At 36.8% G+C, this 26990-nt stretch overlaps 1 protein-coding gene across 1 annotated transcript in view; it reads left to right on the plus strand.

Annotated features, from left to right (window-relative positions):
- The first annotated feature begins 2503 nt into the window (after positions 1-2503).
- Positions 2504-26990, plus strand: part of LOC137634533 (uncharacterized) — a 30684-nt gene continuing 6197 nt past the window's right edge. The window contains exons 1-7 of the mRNA XM_068366985.1: positions 2504-5043; positions 16188-16344; positions 18223-18449; positions 19194-19276; positions 21353-21487; positions 22759-22935; positions 24034-24239. Of these exons, the coding sequence (XP_068223086.1) occupies positions 2642-5043; positions 16188-16344; positions 18223-18449; positions 19194-19276; positions 21353-21487; positions 22759-22935; positions 24034-24239 (3387 nt within the window). The 5' untranslated portion in view covers positions 2504-2641. The remainder of the gene's footprint in view (positions 5044-16187; positions 16345-18222; positions 18450-19193; positions 19277-21352; positions 21488-22758; positions 22936-24033; positions 24240-26990) is intronic.

Genomic DNA, 26990 nt, shown 5'->3' on the forward strand with positions numbered 1-26990 from the left:
TGTATTGATGTGCCAATTGAAGCATGCGTCTGCCGATGGCATTTTCCTGATTTAATTTTATGATTTGATCTAGTCGGAAAACTGTAATGCGACTGATATTCGTTAAGTGAACTTCAAATACTTTTATTATAGATGTAGAGACTTACAACCAACTAGATTCCCTAATAAATACGTATGTATTGAAACATTTCTAAATTAAAGTTATCGGAGACAATCATCTCAAAATCAGTAATCAAATTAGTTGGGTTACATGAAACAGTGTTTATCTTGAGACTCATAAGAATTATAATTATAGCATGAAGTTTTATCAGTATTAATAATATTTATCAAATCTACGATTTACTGATGGAATACCGAAAGGTATCCTAGAACGAAATAGGTCTTTGCTGTTCAAACGATGAACTAAAAGCAAGTATATAAGACAGTGTTTACCTCACTTCCTCCGTATCTATTTTTTTTTTCTTTTTTTATTTACACTTCCAAACATCCAGGGACCTTTTCAAAAAGGATTCTAAAACCCCTCCTCACCACGGTGGTCTCCTCACAATCCTCACCCTACGCTATTCAAGCCTGCCTTCTCTCAGTTCTCTGTAGGTGGGTGTTGGTCTAGGGCTCTAGGCGTTGGTAGTGCACTCCAAAACTTCAATGTTTTCGTGTTGAACAGACTAGTAGAATTCTCTTTTTATAGTTTATATAATAAATGAAAGGTCTGTTTGAATGTTGTTACTGTTCTTGAATGTTTATATTATTTGTTCATTACTTCTCTTGTAGTTTATTTATTTCCTTATTTCCTTTCGTCATTGGGTTATTTTCCCCTTTTGGAGCCCTTGAGCCTATAGCAAACTGCGTTTCCAACTTGGGTTGTAGTTTAACTATTAATAATAATAATAATAATAATAATAATAATAATAATAATAATAATAATAATAATAATAATAATAATAATAATAATGATTTGCTGCGTTTTCTACACTTTATATGCTTCTACTTTACTTCCGTTCCGACTACCATTCTTACATCTTTCTATTCAATCTCTTCTTACTCCAAAATCAAACCATTGTTCTCTAGTCTTGGGCAGTGCCATAGCCTCTGTACCATGGCCTACCACTGTCTTGAATTAGAGTTCTCTAGCTTGAGGGTACAGTCTGACACTCTGTTCTATCTTATTTCTCTTCCTCTTCTTTATTTTGAAGTTTTTAAGAGTTTATATATGTAAGATTTATTTTAATGTTGTTACTGTTCTTAAAATATTCATGTTAATTGTTCATTACTTTCCTTGTAGTTTATTAATTTCCTTATTTCCTTTCGTCATTGATTATTTTTCCCTTTTGGAGCCCTTGAGCCTATAGCATCCTGCTTTTCCGACTAGGGTTATAGCTTAGCTAATAATAATAATAATAATAATAATAATAATAATAATAATAACTGCTACTTCGTAATGCTCATATAGGCCTATGGACCAAATTCCAGAAATCAATTCTTGTATGCCCATCAGTTCAAAATTTAGTAATCTCTTGTAATTATTTGCATTTCCTCGTAATTCGGTACTTAGAAAATATTTATGAATTTCATTGGTTCCATATTGAGCTTAGGCCTATAAGTAAACATTTTGAAAATGTCCATAATTTACATAAAAATTATCTTTGTATAAAATAGTGGTTTTAAATGTACAAATCGCATTTATTTTTTTTCCATATCTACTGTAAATTTGAAAAATAATGTATTGCTGCGTAGGCCTATATAATACCTGTAATTTAGAAATTTTCAAGTTATACAATTTAGATACTTATAAATAACTAATGTAAAATTATGACAGTTGCCGATGATATTTTACAAAAAAGCAAAAAGTTTACAAAATATGCGTACTTTATAGTTTATTTTACATGATAGCTTTATATTGTAAAAACATTCTTTTACATAGTAGCTGTAGATTTTAAAACTTCACAAAAGTAGATTAGATACCAATAACATAGTTTTTTTTTTTTCTAATTGAGACAAAAATACTGTAAAGAACTGTTACAATTTTCATTAAACTGTGAAAATACACAATATAAAGTGCATATCATACAAGACGGAAGTTATTAGAATGATATTTCATTTCACAATACAACAGAGCATATATACACGTATGCAACTTCCTGTGCAGCAGAATAAAATGAGGTTGGCATGGGTCATATGATGATGCTGATTGAGTAATATTGGTAAAGCAAAACTGTATGGCAAACGAAGTTGCATATTTACTTACCCATATGACCCAGTGTAACCTCATTTTACTCTTTGCAGGAATTTGGTGGGTCCTAGTGTGAGGCTTCTCGGCGCAGGAGTTTACGGTCTTGACAAAGATACGTTTAATGCTAGCACTCGGGGAAGCCAGGTGACGGTGGAAGGCGAACACTTCAGTTCTTCGGAGGATGAAAGGGTTGATGGGTATTGGGACTCTCCTGGTGGAGAAGGAGAGTTGCTGAATAGAGCTACTACCCAAAATCAAAATCATACAGAGCACAGTGAAAGTGAGAACCAGACTTTGGAAGACTTTAGCGGAAATCAAACACTTTTTAGTTCAGATGGTGCTGTAGAGAGTAACTTAGAGGTGTTGAACAAAAGTGATGGCTGTGAAACCGTGCTTGAGAACACCGAAAGAATGATTATAAGCATTGTGAAGAGAGACACAATGAGGCTTGATGGTGAAGGGAAAAGGTTAAGTCAAAAGCAGTCCTATTCTGAAATGGTCCTTCAGGATTCACTGACTTCTAGAAGGGTTAGGCACAGTAAGCACAAGAAAGCACAACTAGAAAAATACAATTTAGAACAGAATGGAGAGCTCCCCAGTAATTTAAAATCTCCGGTCGTAGAGGTTTCTGCTGATGAAAGTGACATTGATAATTTACTGTCAATAACAAATTCATATGAACTGCCTCCTTGGCAACGCTATGAGACTCCACTTGATGATGATCTTGATGGTGAAATCGGAGATACGTCGATTCCACTCAGGAATAAGAGGACAAGACACAAACATGATAAACATGCCACAAGGAGAACTTATTCTTGGGGCCAGATGCACAAGCACTTGAAAACTGAGGAGGAAATTGTTCGTGGAACAACATACGAAAACGCTCGCTCTACTGGAATGCCAACATATGATAAAAGTCCCCATTCAAAACACCTCAAGATGAGCAAGAGTAAGCCTTATACATATGGAGACAGAACCCATGTTCATACTGACAGCTTCCAAAGGAAAATGGACTTCAAAGGGTACCACAAGAAAATAGAAGCTGACTATGAAGCTTCAGGAGATTTAGGGGAATTTCAGTCAGATTCCAATGATATACCAAATGATTTATCTACATTACTGAATACAGAAATTGCCAACAACATTCACGACTCGCCAAAAGAAGTGACTGACTTCTACCCAACGCATGTAAAGGAAGAAACCTCTGCTCAAGACATACATAGAAATTCTGCAGTAACGAATTTTGCAATCACCAGCACTACAACACCTGCTCCTCAGACCATTACAACAACACCTGCTCCTCAGACTATTACAACAACAGCACGTAAAAGAGTCTATAATTATCCAAAAAAGAAAAAAGTTTATCCTACAGTAAAGCCTTATCCTTTAAATGAGAACGATGGTGAACTACCCATTACTGAAACAACAGATAAGGTGTCTGTAACATCCTCTCCATCTAAATACAAAAACATAACAGGTGAAATCTCTCCAACAATATCTCCTACCACACCAGCTAATGCAATGACAGAAGAGCCTTCTTTAAATGTAACTACAACAGCAGAAACTTTCGGTGAAGTCAAAGAAAAAAAAGAGTCTGTAAACCTTGATGTTCTTATTCCAGCATTTATTCCACCCAAGCTTCCATTTGGTCCATTTATTCCAAACCCAAATGAATGGGTGCCCGAAAAGAAGAAGGAGATACCCCAGAGTAAGGTATACATCCCCAGTTTCAAACCGACTTATGTTCCTTTTGAGGAGACGGGAGTGAAAAAGAAGCCTGGTGATTTCCTATTAAATGTATTATCTCCACTCTTTGGAACTGGGAAAAAGGCCATGAAAGTAGATGATAGAGATTTACTGAAATTCGATAATGAGCGCAGTTACACTGAGGAAATGTTCAATCGCGTTGGTGGTTCATACATGCCTAGCTTGACTAAAAGTCGTGAAAGTCCTCCAGAAAGCTACCCATACATTCCGGGAGTTCGCCAGGATAAGAATAGGATTTTCACAAGCAGTAAGCTTCATGGAGGGTTTGCCTATATTGACCGAAATTATAAACGCTTAGAATCTTTCCAACTGAAGCTGCAAGGGACAGAAAAGTCCCCACGTGATCAAAATCTTGTCATATTTGGTCATGCTCCTAATAACACACTAATGGATACACTACGAAACTGCACTCTGCACGTAACTCTGAATCTCACAGACCATTACAACATACATGACTTGATCACAGAGTCAAATAACCCCTTGCGTCAGCTCATAGTCTATATGAATTTCAAGAGTGTGAATTATGAAGGTTACCAGATAGTTCTTGAGAGAGCTAAGCGCATATTGGATTACTTGGCAATCAATCGTGGTGGCCTGACTGTATTTAGCCTCATACCAACGGAAGCTGATTCAATAAACATGACAAGAAGCAAAGAAGTGAAAACTCAGCTGATAAATTTGAATGATGACATTTTAGATTACTGCGCCCAAGCCTTCCCAGTCTGTTACGGGAGCACAACCCTAAGTGACGTTTTAGAAAATTTGAAGCAAACATATAAGAAGAGTAATGAATTTGACGTATATCGCTCCGGCGGGAGTGGACGGACTGGACCTTGTGATTCTAATGAGGTCTGTGGGACTGATACTCCTCCGGTTTCTGAAGAAATTCAACGTCCTCCCAGTACCCAAGAACAATTGAGTGACCTTACTGGAGCAGTGTGCAACTCAACCTACCATATGATGGTAGAGCTTTTGGTCAATCTACCAACTTATGATTTTGAAGATTATGCCAGAGCAGTGGCCAATGTTAGAAAGGAAAGTATAAGGTAAGCTTATACCATATGAATTCAAGACATCTTTGTTTCTTTGCATTGGTGTAGTTGTCCATTTTTAGATGTTAGAAGTTACAATATGGAACCTTTTTTATTTATGTAACTGTACCCTTTATGTGAGAAAGATGGATAATAGCATTGAAGAAACAAACTTTATTAGCACAAAATTATCACGCTATATACGAGAATCAATGATGGAGACTCAGACATACTTTAGAGTTTTTGAAACTTGATTAAAAATTACCTAAAGGATTTAGCAGTACACTGTCCTGGGGAAAAATATCTAGCTAAAGTAAATCTTTTAAAAACTGCTTTGGATCAGTCATGTGTTTAGAAGTTTGATAAAAATAGAGACCAATCTTTTGGATTATCAAACCGGCGTCATGCGGATGATAAAGAAAATTATACAAGGGCACCTCTAGTCAGATCTTTATAAGCCGTTTTTTTTTTTTTTTTTTTTTTTTTTTAAGAGTTACAGCATCATTAAGTAAACAAAGGTGATTAATTTTTACATAGAAGTAAGTTGCAAAAAATTTTGTAATTCTTTCGCCATACATTTTTTACTAAAATTAATCAATATTGGTGTAATCGTAATGACATCTATGTCACGTAAAAAATGGCTACCGGACGCGTTTTCTACGTATTTTTTTATTCGCAACTACTGTAGCTCCCTTTGTTACAAATTTTGTATAATATAATGAATTCAGTGAACACTAATTGGATTCTCTCTCTCTCTCTCTCTCTCTCTCTCTCTCTCTCTCTCTCTCTCTCTCTCTCTCTCTCTCTCTCTCTCTCTCATGTTAATATAATCTATTGTTTCCAAGGTTTTATGCAGAGAACAAAGAAACCCGAGGTTTTTTTTTCATTTTTTTGCCTGACCTACTCTCGTATGACCTCTGGAGGGAAGAAGTAGAAGTTTCGCTTGATCTTCGTACCTTTATGATTATTATCTTTTTTATCATATTTCTATACACAGAGAAAATAACAAAAATAGGCAGAATTTTATGGCATTTAAAAGGTATGTAACTAATTAATTGAAATGTCAAACACGGAGCGATGCTGTATAGGAAACAGTTATGGAATGTCGGATTGTTAGAAATTAAGGTCATCTGATATCCATAATCATCATCACCATCGCCTCCTACGCCTATTGACGCAAAGTTATTTTTCGCCAGACGTCTCTATCTTGAGGTTTTAATTCAACCCTTCTCCATTCATCATCTCATAGCTCACGCTTCATAGTCCTTAGCCATGTAGGTCTGGGTCTTACAACTCTTCTAGTGCCTTGTGGAGCCCAGCTGAACGTTTGGTGAACTAATCTCTCTTGGGGAATGCGAAGAGCATGACCAAACTATCTCCATGTACCCCTCATTATGATCTCATCCACATATGGCACTCGAGTAATCTCTTATAGTTCATTTCTAATTCTGTCCTGCCATTTAACTCCCAACATCCTTCTGAGGGCTTTGTTCTCAAATCTACTAAATCTATTAGAGAATGTTTCATTGTCATACCATAACTCATTATTATTATTATTATTATTATTATTATTATTATTATTACTACTACTACTTGCTAAGCTACAACCATAGTTGGAAAAGCAGGATGCTACAAGCACAGGGTCTGTATATAGTTACATCGATCTCACTAAACTGATGAATAGTCTGATTTTTATATGAAATTTCACGTGATTTGATTTCCAAATTTTACTTGACCTAGCAATTGTCTGATTTGGTTCTTTAAAGCCTCCCTTAAACTCTAATTCTAAAGACCCTGTATTGAAGATTATAGTTCCTAAATATTTAAATGATTCCGCTTCATTAATCCTTTCTCCTCCCAATGATATTTCATCTTCCATTGCATACTCTGTTCTCATCATCTCTGTCTTTCTTTTATTTATCTTGAGCCCAACTTCGTGTGATATTTCAAGTTCTCTGGTAAGCAAGGATTGCAAATCTTGTGGTGCTCTGCTATTAGCATCATTAGCATATTCTATGTCTGCTAATATCCTATCACCAATCCAGCCCATTCGTTCTCCACCATCTCCGACTGTTTTACGCATTACAAAATCCATTCCCTTTGTGTATTCCGCTGTTCACTGGAGATTCATTTGTTAGGACTCCATTAACGTTAACTTTGCACTTGCTATGCTTATGAACAGACTTAATTAAATTCACATATTTAAGAGGAATTCCACAATAACGCAAGACTCTGCACAAAATTGGCCTGTGCACACTATCAAAGGCTTTTTCATAGTCCATAGATACCATTAAAAGTTAATTTCTATATTCTACGCATTGCTGTACAACATGTTTCAAAATGAAAATTTGGTCAGTGCAACTTCTACCTTTTCTAAATCCTGCTCGTTCATCTCTCAGCTTTTCATCAATCATTCTGTCCAGTCTCTTTAGAATAAGCATACTATATATTTTCATAACGACTGACGTAAGTGTCAGGGTTCCTTAATTATTGCAATCATTCAGGTCTCACTTTTTTGCCATTTTCAACAACATTCCTAACTCCCATTCATCAGGGTTTGCGTATTCATGCCACATTCTACAAAATAATCTTGTATGTATTCTAGGGGTCACTTCATTTTCAGCCAGTATCATCTCGGCAGTTATTCCATCGTATACACGGGCTTTCCATCTCTTGAGTTTTTAATGATAGCTTCGACTTCAAACACACTGAATTCATTCATGGGCACATCAAGGTTTTCACTAGCTTCAGGTATATCAATCAAATTATTCCTTTTATATCTCCTATTCATAATCTCATGTTCCATCCAACGCTGTCTTTCTTCATCGTCTGTTGTTATAACAGATCCATCTCTCTTTTTGATGGGTATATGCTTCTTCTTCTTTGCCCCAGTAAAGATTTCATTAATAATTCTATGAGCGATTCTTACACCATAGCCACTCCCTGAATTCATAGTTTTGTCAGCCTCATGTGCTTTACTGTCTAAATATTCTCTACAGTCATTCGTGGCTTTTATTTTGATTTCACTATCAATACTGGAATACTTAGCTTGTTCTATCGTGTAATTTTCATTACTTCCTCGAAAACTTTTCTACAATCAATTTGTCTTTGTCTCCTTTCTATAGTATTCCAAGTATCATTCGATATCCATGGCTTTCTCCTTGTAACTGCGTGTCCCAAGACTTCACTACCAACTGACTAATATATGTTCTTAATATCTCACCATTCTTCATTAATTGTCAGCTCTTTGTTTCTTAAACTCTCTAAGACTGCAAATTGATTCCTACATGCAATTGCAAATGTTTCTCTGTGCTCATCTTCTAGAAGCTTAGTTGTATCAAACCTAGGTATTCTATCTATCTTTCTATTGGGTGCTTTCAGTTTTAATTTTATTGCGGCAATGAGGAGCTGGTGATCACTATCAATATCTGTACCTGTGTAGCTTCTTGCATTTCTCAGAGTCCTTCTTCTCTCTTTATTAATGGCAATGCGACCTATTTGATTTTTATAACTTCCGCATGGTGTAGTCCATTTGTGGATGTTCTTGGACAAAAAAAAAAATGACAAGATTATAGGTAGTAGGTTGGCCTGGCCACCAACCGCCGGTTGAGATACTACCGCTAGAGAGTTATGGGGTCCTTTGACTGGCCAGACAGTACTACATAGGACCCTTCTCTCTGGTTACGGTTCTTTCCCTTTGCCTACGCAGACACCGAATAGTCTGGCCTATTCTTTACAGATTCTCCTCTCCTCATACACCTGACAACACTGAGATTGCCAAACAATTCTTCTTCACCCAAGGGGTTAACTACTACACTGTAATTGTTCAGTGGCTACTTTCCTCTTGGTGAGGGTAGAAAGACTCTTCAGCTATGGTAAGCAGCTCTTCTAGGAGGACACTCCAAAATCAAACCGTTGTTCTCTAGTCTTGGGTAGTGCCATAACCTCTGTACTATGGTCTTCCACTGTCTTGGGTTAGAGTTCTCTTGCTTGAGGGTACACTCGAGCACACTTCTATCTAGTTTCTCTTCCTCTTGTTTTGTTAAAGTTTTTATAGTTTTTATAGGAAATATTTATTTTAATGTTGTTACTGTGCTTAAAATATTTTCTTTTTCTTTATTTCCTTTCCTCACTGGGCTATTTTCCCAGTTGGAGCCCCTGGGCTTATAGCATCCTGCTTTTCCAACTAGGGTTGTAGCTTAACATTTAATAATAATAATAATAATAATAATAACAGAAACTTATGAAATATGCTCTGTTTTCATTTGCAACGTTGCCAAGACCTTTGAAACCCGTCACATTCTCTATCCCTTGATTATTCCTTCCATAATAGCTTTGGAAAAATAGAGAAATTACTATATACTTTACAGGTTTTAAAAGAATTGATGTCATGTGATGAAAGGAATCACAGTCTACTGTGTGTGTGTGAGAGAGAGAGAGAGAGAGAGAGAGAGAGAGAGAGAGAGAGAGAGAGAGAGAGACTAGAACCGAGTTTGTTCTCAACAAAGGCGCCTTCTTCTGACAGTTTTCCAAAGAGTAGGCCTACATGTGTATACAAGAGAGAGAGAGAGAGAGAGAGAGAGAGAGAGAGAGAGAGAGAGAGAGAGAGAGAGAGAGAGGTGGGACTAGAACCGAGTTTGTTATCAATAAAGGCGACTGTCACTATTAGGCTTCTGTTAACCAAGATTATACCTGATAATTAGCTGATTGTGGTGGGATTAAAGCTAGGTAAGAGTAAAGCAATGGGTTCATACGAGAGATCTGTCAGGATTTCTTTTTTTTTTTCGGTTTTGAATCATTTCATAAAATCTAGTCTTTATTGCCAAGTGAACTTGGATGTATTTTTGGAAATAAATTTTTAGGAATTTCTTGTTTCGTTTTAAATTTCAGTACCATTAGTAAAACTTCGAAATACAATGTATATCACATAATTTTTATAGTCGTTAAAATGATGACATTTAGGTACCTGTATTTTATCATGTGCATACAGATAATCCAATGAATTGACGTAAAGTTTGAACCATCCATAAACCCTGCTGCAAGACGGTCTTGTTAATTGGCCGATATTATTATCATTACTAGCTAAGCTACAACCCAAGTTTGAAAAGTAGGATGATATAAGCCCAAGGGCTCCGACAGGGAAAAATATCCCCGTGAGGAAAGGAAACAAGGAAATGAATAAACTACAAGAGAAGTAATGAACAATTAAAATAAAATATTTTAAGAACAGTAACAATATTAAGATACATTTTTCCCTGTACAAACGAAAGTGGAAGACCATAGTACAGAAGCTATGGCACTATCCAAGACTAGAGAACGATGGTTTAATTTTGGAGCGTCCTCCTAGAAGAGCTGCTTTCCATACCTGAAGAGTCTCTTCTTCCCTTACCAAGAGGAATGTAGCCACTGAACAATTACAAAGCGGTAGTTAACTCCTTGAACGAAGAAGAATTTTTTGGTAATTATAGTGTAGTCAGGTGTATGAGGACAGAGGAGAATGTGGGAAAAAATAGGAAGACTATTCGGTGAATGTTTAGGCAAAGGAAAAAGTGAGCCGCAACCAGAGAGAGCGCTTCAACGTAGTACTGTCTGGCCAGTCAAAGGACCCAATAATTCTCTAGCTGTAGTATCTTAACTAGTGACTGTTGCCCTGACAAACCTACTGCCTACAGGGAAGATTATTCTTTGATTTCATAAGCAAAATATTGTTTTTTTCTGACCGTGTTTGCGATTACAGAGGGGGAAAAAGATCAACGGAGAGTTTGCTCTTTTACGCTGAACCAAAACTTTTATGGATTCAGAGAAAGATCCGCGTAAATAGGATTACTGTAGTACAGTACTGTACCAAGAGCGTGAGCATTGAGTTTCGAGACACCAATTCTTTAGCTAGTGCTGTTACTAAATTAGTACTTTTAAATCACTTTTAGGGTTGTGGAAGCCGATGTTGCTATTATAATTAAAAGCCAAGATGCAGTCTTATTTGGAAAAGTAGAACACCGCAGGCCCAGTGGCTCACGAAAGGAGAGAACCGTTGGATTTACGGAAGAGATACTTAAAATGATGAAATATAGATTATAGAGGAGCCGTAGCCAAATAAGACTCTACACCAATTACTAACAAATAAATACTATTTCAGCTATGAGCAAATTGTGGAATGATCTTCCTAACGAGGCAATTGAATTAGTAAAACTTCAGAAGTTCAAGATTGCAGCGAATGTTTTATGTTGAACAGGGTGACATGAAGTTTTCTTCATAGTTTTTTTTTTTATGTATGTTAACGTTGTTACTGATCATTATTATTATTATTATTATTATTATTATTACTTGCTAAGCTACAACCCTAGTTGGAAAAGCAGGATGCTAATAGTCCAATGGCTCCAACAGGGAAAATAGTCCAGTAAAGATAGGACATAAGGGAATGAATAAAACCCTACCGCAAGACAGTGGAAGACCATGGTACAGAGGCTATGACACTACCCAAGACTAGAGAACAATGGTTTGATTTAGGAGTGTCCTTCTCCTAGAAGAGCTGTTTACCATAGCTAAAGAGTCTCTTCTATCCTTCCCAAGAGGAAAGTGGCCACTGAACAATTACAGTACCCCTTGAGCTAAAAAGAAACGTTTGGTAATCTCAGTGTTGTCAGGTGCATGTCAAGAATAGTCCAGACTATTCGGGGTATGTCTAGGCAAAAGGAAAGTGAGCCATAACCACAGAGAATGATCCAATGTAGTACTGTCTGGCCAAAGGACCCAATAACTCTATAGGTAGTATCTCAATGGGTAGCTGGTGCTCTGGACAACCTACTACCTATAAATCTTCTTTATTTACTTCTTTATTTCCTTTCTTCACTGGACTTTTTTCCCTGTTGGAGCCCTTGGGCTTAAGCATCCTGCTTTTCCAGCCAGGGTTGTAACTTGGCTATTGATAAATGCAATCTATTTTGGTTTGCCTGTTATCTTCATTTGCGAAGCTGGTCAGAAGTTACGTATCTGTCGAATTGGAGAATATCTCATATTCTTTAATCGGTTTCAAGGCCTAGGAAGAGAGTGATCATTGTTCATGAAGCTGTACATTTTCAATGAATATTGAGCCAGATGTTGATCCTGGTTGTCAACGTACTGATATACAGCACGTCTGTATAAAGTCCTTTTTATAATAGTAAATTTTTTCTTTTATAACTGATTCTTTACCTTATTTTAATGTTTCAGTACGGGACTGCTTTCACTAATGAGGTCTAGGTGTTATGACAGCCCACTTTTCCAATTGAGGTTGCAGCTTAGTTTGTGGTAATAATTGGTGCTGTTTTGGTATGCGATCTCATTTATGGCGTGATCTCGGAAATTATTCTTTTGCTTTGGTATGCGATCTCAATATTTTTAATAGGTAAAAATCTACAATAATAGAAAATCTAACGTTTCTTGCTTCGCCGTGCGCTCGCTTCGCTCGCGAAAAAATGAAAACACCAAGCCACGTATGTACTGACAAGCAGTAATGTTAAGCTGCACACGCTAACATCAATTATTGATTATTATTTCGTAGATAATTATCCCCGGTGTATATATATATATATATATATATATATATATATATATATATATATATATATATATATACATAGTAGAGAACCTAATGGTTATTGCTTCGCCGTGAAGTGAAGTAAGATGGCTACCACCAGGTGAAATGGCATACCAAAGCAAAAGCATGACTGAGATCGCATACCAAAACAGAACCTAATTTATCAATAAATAAAAAGGAGTGACACTTCTTGTAGTTGAACAAAGATTGTCATCTTTGGCAGCTGTATAGTATGCAGAAGTAAGGTACTTCCACTCCCTCTTTGAGAAAAAAAAAAACCGAACGAATCTCTAGTAAAGAAAGAAAACCTCCATTGTCTTTTCTTCTGTGTCAACTAATTCGTTGCCGGAAAAGCTAATCCTCTGGTAGTCACGTTACGAAGCGGCGTTTTCTTGAGGTAGTCTGGCAAAGGCTACAAGACGTAATAAGAACTAAACTATTAAAGATAATAACTTTTATTTTTGTGTTATCATGAACTCATCAGCATCAGACTGTTCTTATGAAAATCAACGGGTACCAGGAATACTTGTATTTTCTTATTTATGCAGATTCACTCAGGATACTGTAGGCCTAATTGGAACACATTTATTATTATTATTATTATTATTATTATTATTATTATTATTATTTGCTAAGCTACATCCCTAGTTGGAAAAGCAGGATGATATAAGCCCAGGGGCTCCAACAGGGAAAATAGCCCAGTGAGGAAAGGAAACAAGGAAAGATAAATTATTTTAAGAAGAGTAACAATATTAAAATAAATATCTGCTATATAAACAATAAAAACTTTAACAAAACAAGAGGAAGAGAAATAAGATGGAATAGTGGGCCCGAGTGTACCTTCAAGCAAGATAACTTTAACCCCAAACAGTGAAAGACATGGTACAGAGGATATGGCGCTACCCAGGACAGTGGAAGACCATGGTACTGAGGCTATGGCACTACCCAAGACTAGAAAATAATGGTTTGATTTTGGAGTGTCCTCCCAGAAGAGCGGCTGACCATAGCTTAAGAGTTTCTTCTACCCTTACTAAGAGGAAATTAGCCACTGAACAATCACATTGCAGTAGTTAACCCTTTCCGTGTAGTTCCTATGTATAGGATTTGTTTAGGGGTGGATTTGTGAAGCTGGCATGAATTAATATTCTATATTACTGTATATAAACGATCAAAAGCATACACATGCTGTTTGTATACATGGATTTTTTTCCGCATTGGATAGTCGTCAGACAAATTTCTGTAATGATAAATTCAATAATTGGAGACAAAACTGTTGATATATAAAAATAAGAAATACAATCATCTGGTTTCAGTTATATTCGTAAACGAGTAATTCTTGTTCAGAATTTATTAATGACAGTTCGACATTTATTTACTCAGGATGATACAAGAAAATTTCGTATTTGAGAACTGGCGTCTAAGGAACGCCATCAATAACATAAATGTTGAAGCGGACTGTGCAGCTCGACTGAGTTTTTAAGAATTACACATAGGTGTCACCACTGATGTCCACCACTACGCGGTCACGTGTAGACCAACTGGTCAGTACAGTCACACGTTGCCGCGATGGGAGTAGGCTAGTATAACGAGCATCAATAGGAAGGCCTAGAAAGCCATGGAAAATACCATAGGAAGACCTTGGTCAGCTGTGTATTCGAGCAGAAAATGCATAAGACGGAGAACAGAGACAGATGGTTTTATGACTAGCCTCTTTCATATTATGTAACTGATCAATGTTGATGACGATATAGTATACATCGTTACCCCTGACATTAAAGCCAAGTGCATCAGAATACATATAACACAATCCGCTTACTGAACATTTATATGCAACACAAACCAGTTATTATTCTCCAATGAGATTACTGTGTTATACGAGGACTAAATCAAGCAGGAGAGCCGAGCTCTGTAGAGAATTACGTAATATGCCGCTCTGACCTTCCACAAAGTGATGAGAATGCTATTGTAAAGTTCAATCCGATATTAAGCTCTGGATGAAAAGGAAAAACCTTAGATAGGTCAGGTAGATCAGTGAATGCCTAATGATATCAAGAATCTCACTCTCCCTTTCATTTTTACCGATGTACCCGTCATCTAATGGCTTACTTAAGGCCCGGTCACACCGCCCGAATGTTGCTGGGGCGTTCCTTGAACGGTAGGGAGGTGGACCAAACCCTCGAAAATTTGATTTAACGTTTTTACGTTCGGTCTTTATTAGGCTGCTGAACGTAGCAAATCCTCGCATATTTCCTGAGTTTTCTTACACCTCTATTATGTTAGTTGCTAATTTATGCAATAAGGGTATTGGTATACAGGATGTCGAAAAGTTTGTCGCTTTTTTTTTTAATAAACTTAAAAAAAAAACCCGTAATTTTAATTAAGATACAGCGACCGTAATTTTTACCCTACTTTGTTATTATATTTATAGGTTGGTGACTGTAATATCACTCCGCTACGCTTTTCGATATCCTGTATACCAATACCCTTATTGCATAAATTAGCAACTTCCATAATAGAAGTGTAAGAAAACTCAGGAAATATGCGAGGATTTGCTACGTTCAGCAGCCTAATAAAGAACGAACGTAAAAACGTTAAATTAAATTTTCGAGGGTTTGGTCCACCTCCCTACCGTTCAAGGAACGCTCCAGCAACGTTCGGGCGGTGTGACCGGGCCTTTAGCTAAAGAGTCTCTTCTACCCTTAGGGTAGTGGTGGCCGATGTGGTAATGTCTCTGACTGGGGAATGCCAGACTGGGGTTCGAGTCCCGCTCAAACTCGTTAAGTTCCTTTGGTCGCTGAAACCTCACATCCTTGTGAGCTAAGGATGGGGTAGGTCTATCTGCTGAGTCATCAGCAGCCATTGCATGGCTCTCCTTGGTCCTAGCTTGGTTGGAGAGGGGGCTTGGGCGGTGATCTAATGTGTATATGGTCAGTCTTTAGGGCATTGTTGCTGTCCCTTGCCTCTGCCATTCATGAGTGGCCTTTAAACCTTTTAAACCAAGAGGAAAGTAGCCACTGAACAACAAGTGCTACTTGAGCGAAGAAGAATTGTTTGGTAATATCAGTGTTGTCAGGTGTATAGTCTAGAATCAATATTCTCTCAGAGCTCATCACAAGAGTGACTTGAAAAGCTTTTATGTTATTTAATTCCATGTGTAAATCATATATCATATTTGACTATTGATTTGTCGCTCAGTAGAATACAACGATGTCTTTATTTTTTTTTTTTATCCAAAAATTAATGACGAAAAAGAATATAGGGACAAATGAAGTTTGTTGATATTATTAGATAGATAATAAAAGAACAAAGCTGACATCGTCGTTACCTTTATTATTATTATTATTATTATTATTATTATTATTATTATTATTATTATTGTTATCATTATTATTATTTCTGTTATTATTATTATCATTATTATTATTATTATTATTATTATTATTATTATTATTATTATTATTATTATTATTTTCAGAGTACGAATTATTATTATTATTTTTATTATTATCATTATTATTATTATCATTATCATTATTATTATTTTCAGAGTACTAATTATTATTATTATTATTATTATTTCCAGAGTACGAGCGCAGACAGGTCTGGTTCTTCATGACATTCTGCCAAGAGATTTGAAGCAATATGACAAGAATAGGCCTCCGAAGTATGAAGGCCACGCCACGATTGTCTATTTCCACGTCACTGTTCTCTCAGTGGATTCCATCAACGAAGAGTCCATGGTGAGTATTTTCCTGCCTATTTGAATCAGTAGAACTACAAAAGTACCTTAGCCTCTGTATCATGGTCTTCCACTGTCTTGGGTTAGAGTTCTCTTGCTTGAGGGTACACTCAGGCACGCTGTTCTGGCTTGTTTCTCTTCCTCTTGTTTTGTTTAAGTTTTTATAGTTTATGTGGGAGATATTTGTTTTGGTGTTGTTACTCCTCTTCTTAAACATTTCATTTTTCCTTGTTTCCTTTCCTCACTGGGCTATTTTCCCTGTTGGAGCCCCTGGGCTTATAGCATCCTGCTATACCAATTAGGGTGTTAGCTTAGCAAGTAATAATAATAATAATAATAAAATGTTTTTATGCTGTTCAGGCTGACGTAAGTCTTTTGATAGTGTATGTATGAAATATCTGTTTTAATGTTGTTACTGTTTTTGAAATATTTCATTGTAAATTTTTTCTCACGTCGTTTACTTATTTCCTTATTTCCTTTCCTCACTGGGCTATTTTTCCCTGTTGGAGCCCTTGGGTTTATAGCATCTTGCTTTTCTAACTAGGGTTGTAGCTAATAATAATAATAATAATAATAATAATAATAATAATAATAATAATAATAATGATTTGGAGTGTTTTTCTCGCGCAAATGGAATAAACGAATATAGTCGATTATAGAATTCCCCCACAAAGATGTCTTTAATGTGTCAAAATAGCGCTGCATAATCTTAGTATATTGAAATAAGACTAGATCCTCTTAATGTGCCATAAGTGTTATGCCCTCTTAAATGTACCAAAGCATTGCAGGGTTGCACTAATGTGCTGAAAAAATGCAAAGGTCTCATGTGACAAAACAAAACAGCCTAACTCCTTTTAATGTGTCAAAAGTGTGCTAGGTCCTCGTAATTTGTTAAAGTAGTGTTATGTCTTTCAATGTCAAAGCTTTGCTAGGGGTTCTTAATGTGTCAAAATGCTAGGTTCTCTTAATGTCCTTTTAATGATTTGGAACTGTGCTAGGTCCTCTCTATGTGTCAAAGCAGAGTTAGTTCTTAATGTGTAAAAACAGTGCTAGGTCCTCTTAAAATGGCAAAGCAGTATTAGTTCTTCTTAATGTATAAAACATTGGGAGATCTTAATTTGTGAAAACAGTGCTAGATCCTCTTAAAATGGCAAAGAAATATTAGGTCTTCTTAATGTATCAAAACGTTGGTGGATCCTCTAAATGTGTGAAAACAGTGCTAGGTCCTCTTAAGATGGCAAAGCAGGATTAGGTCCTCTTAATGTATCAAAACATTGCTAGATCCTCTTAATGTGTGAAAACAGTGCTAGGTCCTCTTAAAATGGCAAAGCAGTATTAGTTCTTCTTAATGTATAAAGCATTGGTAGATCCTATTAATATGTGGAAACAGTGCTAGATCCTCTTAAAATGGCAGAGCAGGATTAGGTCCTCTTAATGTATCAAAACATTGTTAGATCCTCTTAATATGTGAAAACAGTGCTAGATCCTCTTAAAATGGCAAAGCAGGATTAGGTCCTCTTAATGTATCAAAACATTGTTAGATCCTCTTAATATGTGAAAACAGTGCTAGGTCCTCTTAAGATGGCAAAGCAGGATTAGGTCCTCTTAATGTATCAAAACATCGCTAGATCCTCTTAATGTGTGAAAACAATGCTAGGTCCTCTTAAAGTGGCAAAGCTGAATTAGGTCCCCTTAATGTATCAAAACATTTGTAGGCTACTTAAAAAAGGGGCCGGGGGTGAGAAGGGTTGAATCTGTGTGCGTGTGTGTGCATATGTACATATCTATCTAAATATGTAGCTGTATTTTTTGACGGGTTACGTTCACTTGTAATAGTAATAACGCTTCCACTCACTTCCTGTTTCTTTCCGTCCAACAGACCTACGTGGCGGATATTTTCTTAGCCCAGAGTTGGCGTGACCATCGCCTTCGCCTTCCGGAGAACATGACGGAGGAGTACCGCATCCTAGACGTCGAGTGGCTGCACAACATCTGGCGACCCGATTGCTTCTTCAAGAACGCCAAGAGGGTAACCTTCCACGAGATGTCCGTGCCCAACCACTACCTCTGGCTCTACCACGACAAGACTCTCCTCTACATGGCCAAGTAAGTTTTGCAGGGTTAGGTTAGGTTAGGAAATAGGGAGATCAGAATGTGGTGAGCTGTTGGTGACGTCATTAGAACGGCAGGCAGGAACGTCACCAACAGCTTACCATATTCTGATCTCCCTATGTCCTAACCTAACCTTCTTTTTTAACCGGTGATGAAATCTGGGACAGAGGTAGAAGGAGAACGCTGGCCAGAAATATCGACCCCACATAAAGGTGGGAAAAGATGCAGACAGAGAAGAAGAAGGTTAGGTTAGGAAATAGGGAGATCAGAATGTGGTAAGCTGTTGGTAACGTCCCTGCATGGCGTTCTAGTGGACTAGAGTTCGAGACCTGCTCAAGGTCGATAGTTTCTTGTGGTGTCTGCAATCTCGCCATCCTTGTGAGCTAAGGATGCGGTGTTTGGGTGGAGCCTATGGGTCTACCTGCTGAGTCATCAGCAGTCATTGCCTTGCCTTCCCTGGTCCTAGCTTGGGTGGAGAGGGGATTTGAGCACTGGTCATATGTATAACTGGTCAATTTCTTAGGCACTGTCCTGCTAGCTAGGCCATTGTCACTGCCCCTTGCCTCTGTCATTCATGAGTTGCCTTTAAACCTTTAAACCTTCTATTTAAAAAAGCACATTTTAGCAAATGATCATGAATTTCGTTCTAATGTTCTTTTGGGTATATATCATATTATTTTATCAATTGCCAAAGTTTCTCTTATGTTTTCTAGATCAATTATTATTTTCCTTTTACAGGTTGACATTGGTTTTGTCCTGTGCAATGAAGTTCGAAGCATATCCACATGACACGCAAATATGCTCCATGATGATCGAAAGCCGTGAGTAGATAATATTATCAGTCTGGTTTTGTTTGGAAAACTGAAAATACAGTTCAGCGTAGACTGTATTTTGGTTAATGTACGTAACGTAAAGCATATATAATAATTCTATGATTTCTTTTCAATTAGTTTATTATGCATATTTATGGTTAGGATCTCCCGTGGGTTTTCTCAAATACGAAAATTTGTAACATTATATACTTGTGTGAGAAGATTTATACCATACTTTGATGATATAATGCTCTTTTCCAATGACAAGCCAACACTCTTGAAGGGACTGGCCAATTTTTTGTACCCTTTTAAATAAGAATAATCCTCGCTACACTGTTGGAAAAAAAACTGTAATTTTAATCGGAATGTCTCCGTAAAAATATACTGTTTTCAACCGCATTTCAGTAAAATACAGGCGACCGTAATTTTACCTTACTTAGTTATTATCTTTCACGGGTTGGTGACCGTAGTATCACAACATTACGTCCATTTATCTGTTTTCAAAACGGTAAAAGTCCTGGAATAAATGTTGCCAGACTTTTACCGTTTTTTAGTGCAAATTTTTTAACAGTGTAAACCACTTAAAGGAGTTAATATCTTAGTCTTCGAGCCTCATTGCGATTAATTCTGCAGGCCTGGACTGGGTCGAGGCTTGGAGTAGTTATTTACCTTTCTGGGTGAAACCTCGCAATTCTTAAATCTTGACATACGCTGTTAAAATTTTGCATTAAAAAACGGTAAACACCTGGCAACATTTATTCCAGGATTTTTACCGTTTTAAAGACTGATATATTGACGTAAAAGAGTGATATTATGGTCACCAACCCGTAATATATATTAACGTAAAAGAGCGATATCACGGTCAACAACCCGTAAAATATATAGACGTAAAAGAGTGAATCACGGTCACCCACCCGTAAAATATATTAACGTAAAAGAGTGATATCACGGCCACCAACCCGTAAAATAATAGAGTGATATTACGGTCACCAACCCGTAAAATATATTGACGTAAAAGAATGATATTACGGTCACCAACCCGTAAAATATATTGACGTAAAAGAGTGATATTACGGCCACCAACCCGTAAAATATATTGACGTAAAAGAGTGATATTACGGTCACCAACCCGTAAAATATAAGAACAAAGTAGGGTAAAGTTACATTCGCCTGTTTTTTACTGAAATACGGCAGAGAACTATATTTTTACGGAGAATTTTCGATTAAAATTATGATTTTTTTAACAGTGTAATTATCCCTTTGTAGCCTTTTCCTTTGATGCAGAATCCATCGCGTTATCAACCTTGCCTTTGAATTACGTGAAGTGAAGCTTTTCTTACAGATATTTCGGGATAACTTTTTCTGACTTAAATTTCTTCTTTTGATTCTGAATCTTCGACTTGCGCCCCATCAACTATGGGTATCATTAAAACAATAAAGTCAGAGTGAAGTAATGTAATTTACTGAAACAAGTTGAGTAAATCCTGTTTGCAGCTGCATAAATACAATCGACAAATACTTGATACAATATTTTAGATGATAGTAGTAACTTCTGAGGGCATCCCATCACTACGATGATTATTGTAATAATGCAATTCACCGTAACAAATTACGTAAATCATTATTGAATGTCCCTTTTGCAGCTGCATAAATACAATCGACAAATAATTGATACAATCTTTTAGATGATGGTATTATTATTATTATTATTATTATCATTATTATTATTATTATTAGCCAAGATACAACCCTAATTGGAAAAGCAAGATGCTATAAGCCCAAGGGCTCCAACAGGGAAAAATAGCCCAGTGAGGAAAGGAAATAAGGAAATAAATAAATGATGAGAACAAATCGACAATAAATCATTCTACAAACAGTAACAACATTAAAATAGATATTTCATATGTAAACTATAAAAAGACTTATGTCAGCCTGTTCAACATAAAAACATTTGCTGCAACTTTGAACTTTTGAAGTTCTACTGATTCAACTATCAGATTAGGGAGTAGAAGCTTTTGAAGGTATCTCACCATTACGATAATTATTGTACATCATCAACATGTCCAAACCATGTCTTCTTTCCAGTGTCTCACACGACTCACGACCTGGTTTTCAAATGGAACGAGACTGACCCGCTGGTTGTCAATCCGGATATAGAGTTGCCGCAGCTGGACATTTCACGTAACAATACAGAAGATTGCACCCTAACTTACTCTACAGGTGAGTAAAGACCAGAGGCTGGGTCACATTACCGTGTATTTTAACATTTTTGGCATCTTGCTGCCAGACTGTGTAACAATATTTTAAAATTTTCTAGCATCTTCCTCCCAGACTGGGCGATATACTTTAATATTTTATAGCATCTTCCTGCCAAACTGTTTAACATTATTTCCTGTCCACTATTTCTGAGTGGAGATACCTTAACGTGGTGAAAGGGTTTGTATATCACCATGATCAGCAAAGCTGTACTAGTCAGGTCACCGGTACTAGGTTGGTTTGCTGTAAGCGATCAGAGTAAAGTCCCCCACGCACCCATTCGCAGTGGCCAGCGTAGTGAAAATTGGCCAAACCCTATACAGTACATGAATACTGACACGTCTGAGGCCTTTGTCCTGCAGTGGTCTAGAAACGGATGCATTAGTTGTTTTATTGGAGCAAACTTGTGGCCAAGTATGTTCGTTAAGATGGCATGTAGCTTAAAAGAACATGGTTGATTTTGATTTGATGCCTCATTGTACTTTTTTATTTTTTATTATGAAATACACACTTACAATCTTACAGTTTATAACAGATATACCTCATAGTATATTTACATAAATATTTTTCTATTTTACATATAGTGTATTTACAATTGAAATTTTTACTATTTATCTAAATGTTTTTAAATAAAAAATATATCTAGTCGTGAATACTTTTTAATTTTTGTCGTAAATGTTGGCTACTTTGCTCAAATTTGTGGACGAAAGAGACAAAAAAATTAGGGGTGAAAATGTGCTTGTCTTACATTGACACGGTTTCCTTCTGATCAATTCATGTTTACTTGGCGTAAAGTTACCTCACATCACAAAAGATTAGATTTACTGATAATGATGCATCTCATAATCTTACTTCGCTAGATTATGAGATGCACCACAAGGCACTAGAAGAGTTGGAAGACCCAGACCTACATGGCTGAGGACTATGAAGCGTGAAGTAGATGATGATGAATGGAGAAGTATTGATTTAAAAGCTCAAGATGGAGACGACTGGCAAAATCTAACTGAGGCCTTTTTCGTCAATAGGCTTAGGTGGAGATGATGATGATAGTGATGACCAAATAAACGATACTCTAGTTTAGCATTGTTCTAGTTATGCTATTTTGGGATTGGGATTATAATAGTTTCTTACAAAGAAACTTCCATTTATACCAATCTTTTATGTATCTTTTTACTTGTTCTATAACCTAACAATTCTTCTCCCACGGTTATTAAGTCTTCATATCTAACACGCAGGTAACTTCACCTGCTTAGCGGTGGTGTTCAACCTACGACGTCGTCTGGGATATCATCTCTTCCATACCTATGTTCCTTCAGCCATCACAGTTGTCATGTCTTGGATCTCCTTTTGGATCAAACCCGAAGCCATTCCTGCCAGGGTCACCCTGGGTGTTACGTCGTTACTAACTCTAGGTCAGTGCCTTTGTTGTTATGTTACTAACCCTATATCAGTGTCGTTGTTATGTTGTTACTAACTCTTACTTGCTTACTTACTTTGATGGCTGCTTTCCGGTCCCATACACAGAACCCTACTCTCTACAGGACCTCCGCTGTCGTTTTACCTTGTTCGTTCAGAGTATTTAACGTTTCAGATCACGTATTGTTCATTTACTGTTAAATCATCACTGTTGTATGATTTTTTGGATAAGAAAGTCTTTAGTTTCCTCTTGAAAGCCTTAATGTCTTCAATCATTCGAATGTTTCGTGGGAGCTTATTATATAGTCTCAGGGCCGCATATTTAAAGGCTCTAGAGCCTAAAGTAGACATATATCTAGGTTCCAACAGTTTGAAGCCACCTGTCTTAGTTGTTATGTTGTTACGAACTATTGATCAGTGTCTTTATTGTTGTATCGTTACTAACTCTTAATCAATTCCTTTAGATTTATATTGTTGCTAACTCTAGCTTAGCGTCCTCACTGTCATAGGGTTAAGAACTATAATGAACAATATCCTTAGTATAATGTTGTTGCTGATTCTTGTTCAGTGTCCTTTGAATGACTGTCATTAGCAATCATTAACTATAAATCTGCATATTTAGCACCTATATTATGATTAACCTTAGTTAAGCGTCCTTAGTATCGCCGTCATTACTATTTGCTGATTAGTGTTCATGCCTTCTCTCTTGTTGTGAACTACTTCAGATATGTGTCTTTCGTGTTGCTGTTAGGAATGAATGAGACTGTAATTTTAGTTTCTTCACAGAAGACACTTCCTTTAAATAAGACTTAATATTGAATGTATATATATATATATATATATATATATATATATATATATATCTACAGTATATATATATATATGTGTGTGTATATATATATATATATATATATATATATATATATATATATATATATATATATATATATAGAGATTTACAGCCTTGCGATCTAAATTCTTACAAATTAGTCGTAAGATTTCATATACTTTGTAGATTTCATATACTTTTACAGTACATCTAATTGCACACCTTTCCCCCTCCAAAATTAAACACCTTTTGTCTCTCTCTACAGCCACACAGAACCAGCAATCTCAATCGTCGCTGCCTCCTGTGTCGTACATTAAAGCCATAGACGTGTGGATGTCCTCGTGTACGGTGTTCGTGTTCGCTTCCTTGCTCCAGTTCGGCATCGTGAACTACTTCATGGAGGCGGAACCGCTCTCCAAGGATATGACGGGGTACTCGGTAGAGGATCTCACGGACCTGGATGAGAAGAAGGTTGGTGCTTCCAGGGTCATTAGGATGCCAGAGAACTTGAAATCATTCCTTCCTTCATTCCAGGGTCATTAGGATGCCACGGAACTTGAAATCATTCCTTCCTTCATTCCAGGGTCATTAGGATGCCAGGGAACTTGAAATCATTTATTCCTTCATTCCAGGGTCATTAGGATGCCAGAGAACTTGAAATCATTCCTTCCTTCATTCCAGGGTCATTAGGATGCCAGAGAACTTGAAATCATTCATTCCTTCATTCCAGGGTCATTACCCTTCGGAGGAAGTTATACACAGGTATTAATTGTGTAATTTGGTTGTGGTGACCGATGTGGTAGCGTCCCTGACTAGTGAACGCCAGACTGGGATTCGAGTCAAACTCGTTAGTTCCTTTGGTCTCTGCAACCTCACCATACTTGTGAGCTAAGGATTGTGGGTTTGGGGAAGCCTACAAGTCTATCTGTGGAGTCATCATCAGCCATTGCCTGGCCCTCCTTGGTCCTAGCTTGGGTGGAGAGGGAGCTTGGGAGTAGAGGCGGCTTGGGGGCTGATCCTATGTGTATATGGTCAGTCTCTAGGGCACTGTGCTGCTCGATAGGGCAATGCCGCTTGTCCTTGTCCCTGCCATTAATGACGGGCTTTAAACCTTTAGATTTGAATCCACAATATCAGAAATAGGCTGTGTAGATTTTTCATAGGTTTTAATTGGGGAATATGAATTCATTATACATTTTAGGCATTAGCTGTGTATAGTTTTCTTAGGTAAATAATTTATGCACCTTAGATAACGTACTAGAAGAGTTGGAAGACACAGGCCTACATGAGTGAGGACTATGAAGCGTGAAGTGGGAGATGATGAGTGGAGAAGTAATAAATTAAAAGCTCAAGGTAGTGACGATTGGCGAAATCTAACCTAGACCTTTTGCGTCAGTAGGCGTAGGAGATGAGGATAATGATGATGATGATGATGATGAGATAATTTATTGGACAAAAACTTGCAGTCTATTAAATTTCTTATTCCTGGTCTAGATATTAATCTCTAGTGCCGTCGTTCAATTAGTCCGTTATGCATATTGCATAAGATATGTCATAATTCTGACCATCCTTTGCATTCTGATATTCTCAGACAGTACCATCCTGCTCGTAATACTAGATATACAGTTGATTCTAACAGTTATGCCTTCTCCATCATGAGGCTGAATACTACACTGTATTCTAGAAGTAATATTCCACCCGTGACCAGATTGTGAAATGATCTTCCTAATCAGGCAGTTAAATCGGGTGATCTTCTAAAGTCAATAGGCGAAGGAGATGATGATGATAGTTTATTTCCTTTTTTTCCGTTTCTCACTGGGCTATTTTCACCTGTTGGGGTCCTTGAGCTTATTGCATCCTGTTTTTCCAACTAAGGTTATAGCTTGCCTAATAATAATGATAATAATAAAGGTTTTAGGCTTATAGCATCCTGCTTTTCCAACTAGGGTTGTAACTTGGCTGATAATAATAATAATGATAATAATAATAATGATAATAATGATAATAATAATAATAATATAGAGGTTTTAGATTTATAGCATCCTGCTTTTCCAACCAGGGTTGTAGCTTGGATAATAATAATAATAATAATAATAATACCAGTTTTAGGCTTATAGCATCCTGCTTTTCCAACTCGAGTTGTACCTCAGCTCGTTATAATAATACTAGGCCTACGTTACAGAATACTTCCGGTAGACTTTAGGTCGTAATGGAATTATGTTGGAGGGAGGAACAATCATGCAGTAGAAGAAGCCATGTAAATGACTGATATACCACAGGCCCTCATAGTTCATAAGTCTGTATTAAAATTGCGTCATAACCACAAAACTGAAAAGAGATTAAGCTTGAGGGGTCAAGAAACTCGGGTCATGGTGTTTATGGCAATAGATCTCTCTCTCTCTCTCTCTCTCTCTCTCTCTCTCTCTCTCTCTCTCTCTCTCTCTCTCTCTCATGTTAGAATACTTGAAGAGATATCTACAGGAAATACAGCTATCCTAAAACGACATAATGATAGTGAGAAAATTCCGATTGAGAAAGGAGTTAGACAGGGAGACCCCATCTCTCCTAAATTATTCAAAGCATGCCTTGAAGACGTTTTTAAGAATTTAGATTGGGAAAATGTAGGAATTAATATTAATGAGGAATTCCTTACCAACTTGAGATTTGCAGATGTCTTAGTTGTGTTTAGTGAATCATGGGAGGAATTACAAAAGATGATGGAAGATTAGAATAGAGAAAACAAAAATGTAGGATTAAGTGAATATGAGTAAAACTAAGATAATATTCAATGAAAATGCACAGGGACAACACATAAGTTACGGACGAACCCCTAGAGATAGTTAATGAATATACGTACTTGGGAAACTAAGTGTTTCCCCAGGACATGAGACCGAAATTAAAGGATAAGCATGGGATGGAGAGAATTTGGTAAACAAAATGAGGTTATGAAACGTAAAATGCCACTTTCTCTATAAAGGAAACTATTCAATCAGATAGTCCTAGCAGTTTTAGAAAGAAAGAAGGAAAAGACAGCCTCGGCCTAAAAAACAGGAATCCTTGGCCATTCTATAAACATGTCCATCACACAGAAGAATATTAAGAGGATAATCAAACTGACAGGAAAGTGTTTGAGTCTCCCTTCAATCACGAGAACTCTAACCCCAGCCAGTAGAAGGCAGCGGTACAGCTCCTATGGTATTATCCAAGACTAGAAGAGCTGCT

Source organism: Palaemon carinicauda, chromosome 44, assembly GCF_036898095.1.
Source record: "Palaemon carinicauda isolate YSFRI2023 chromosome 44, ASM3689809v2, whole genome shotgun sequence".
NCBI lineage: Eukaryota > Metazoa > Arthropoda > Malacostraca > Decapoda > Palaemonidae > Palaemon > Palaemon carinicauda.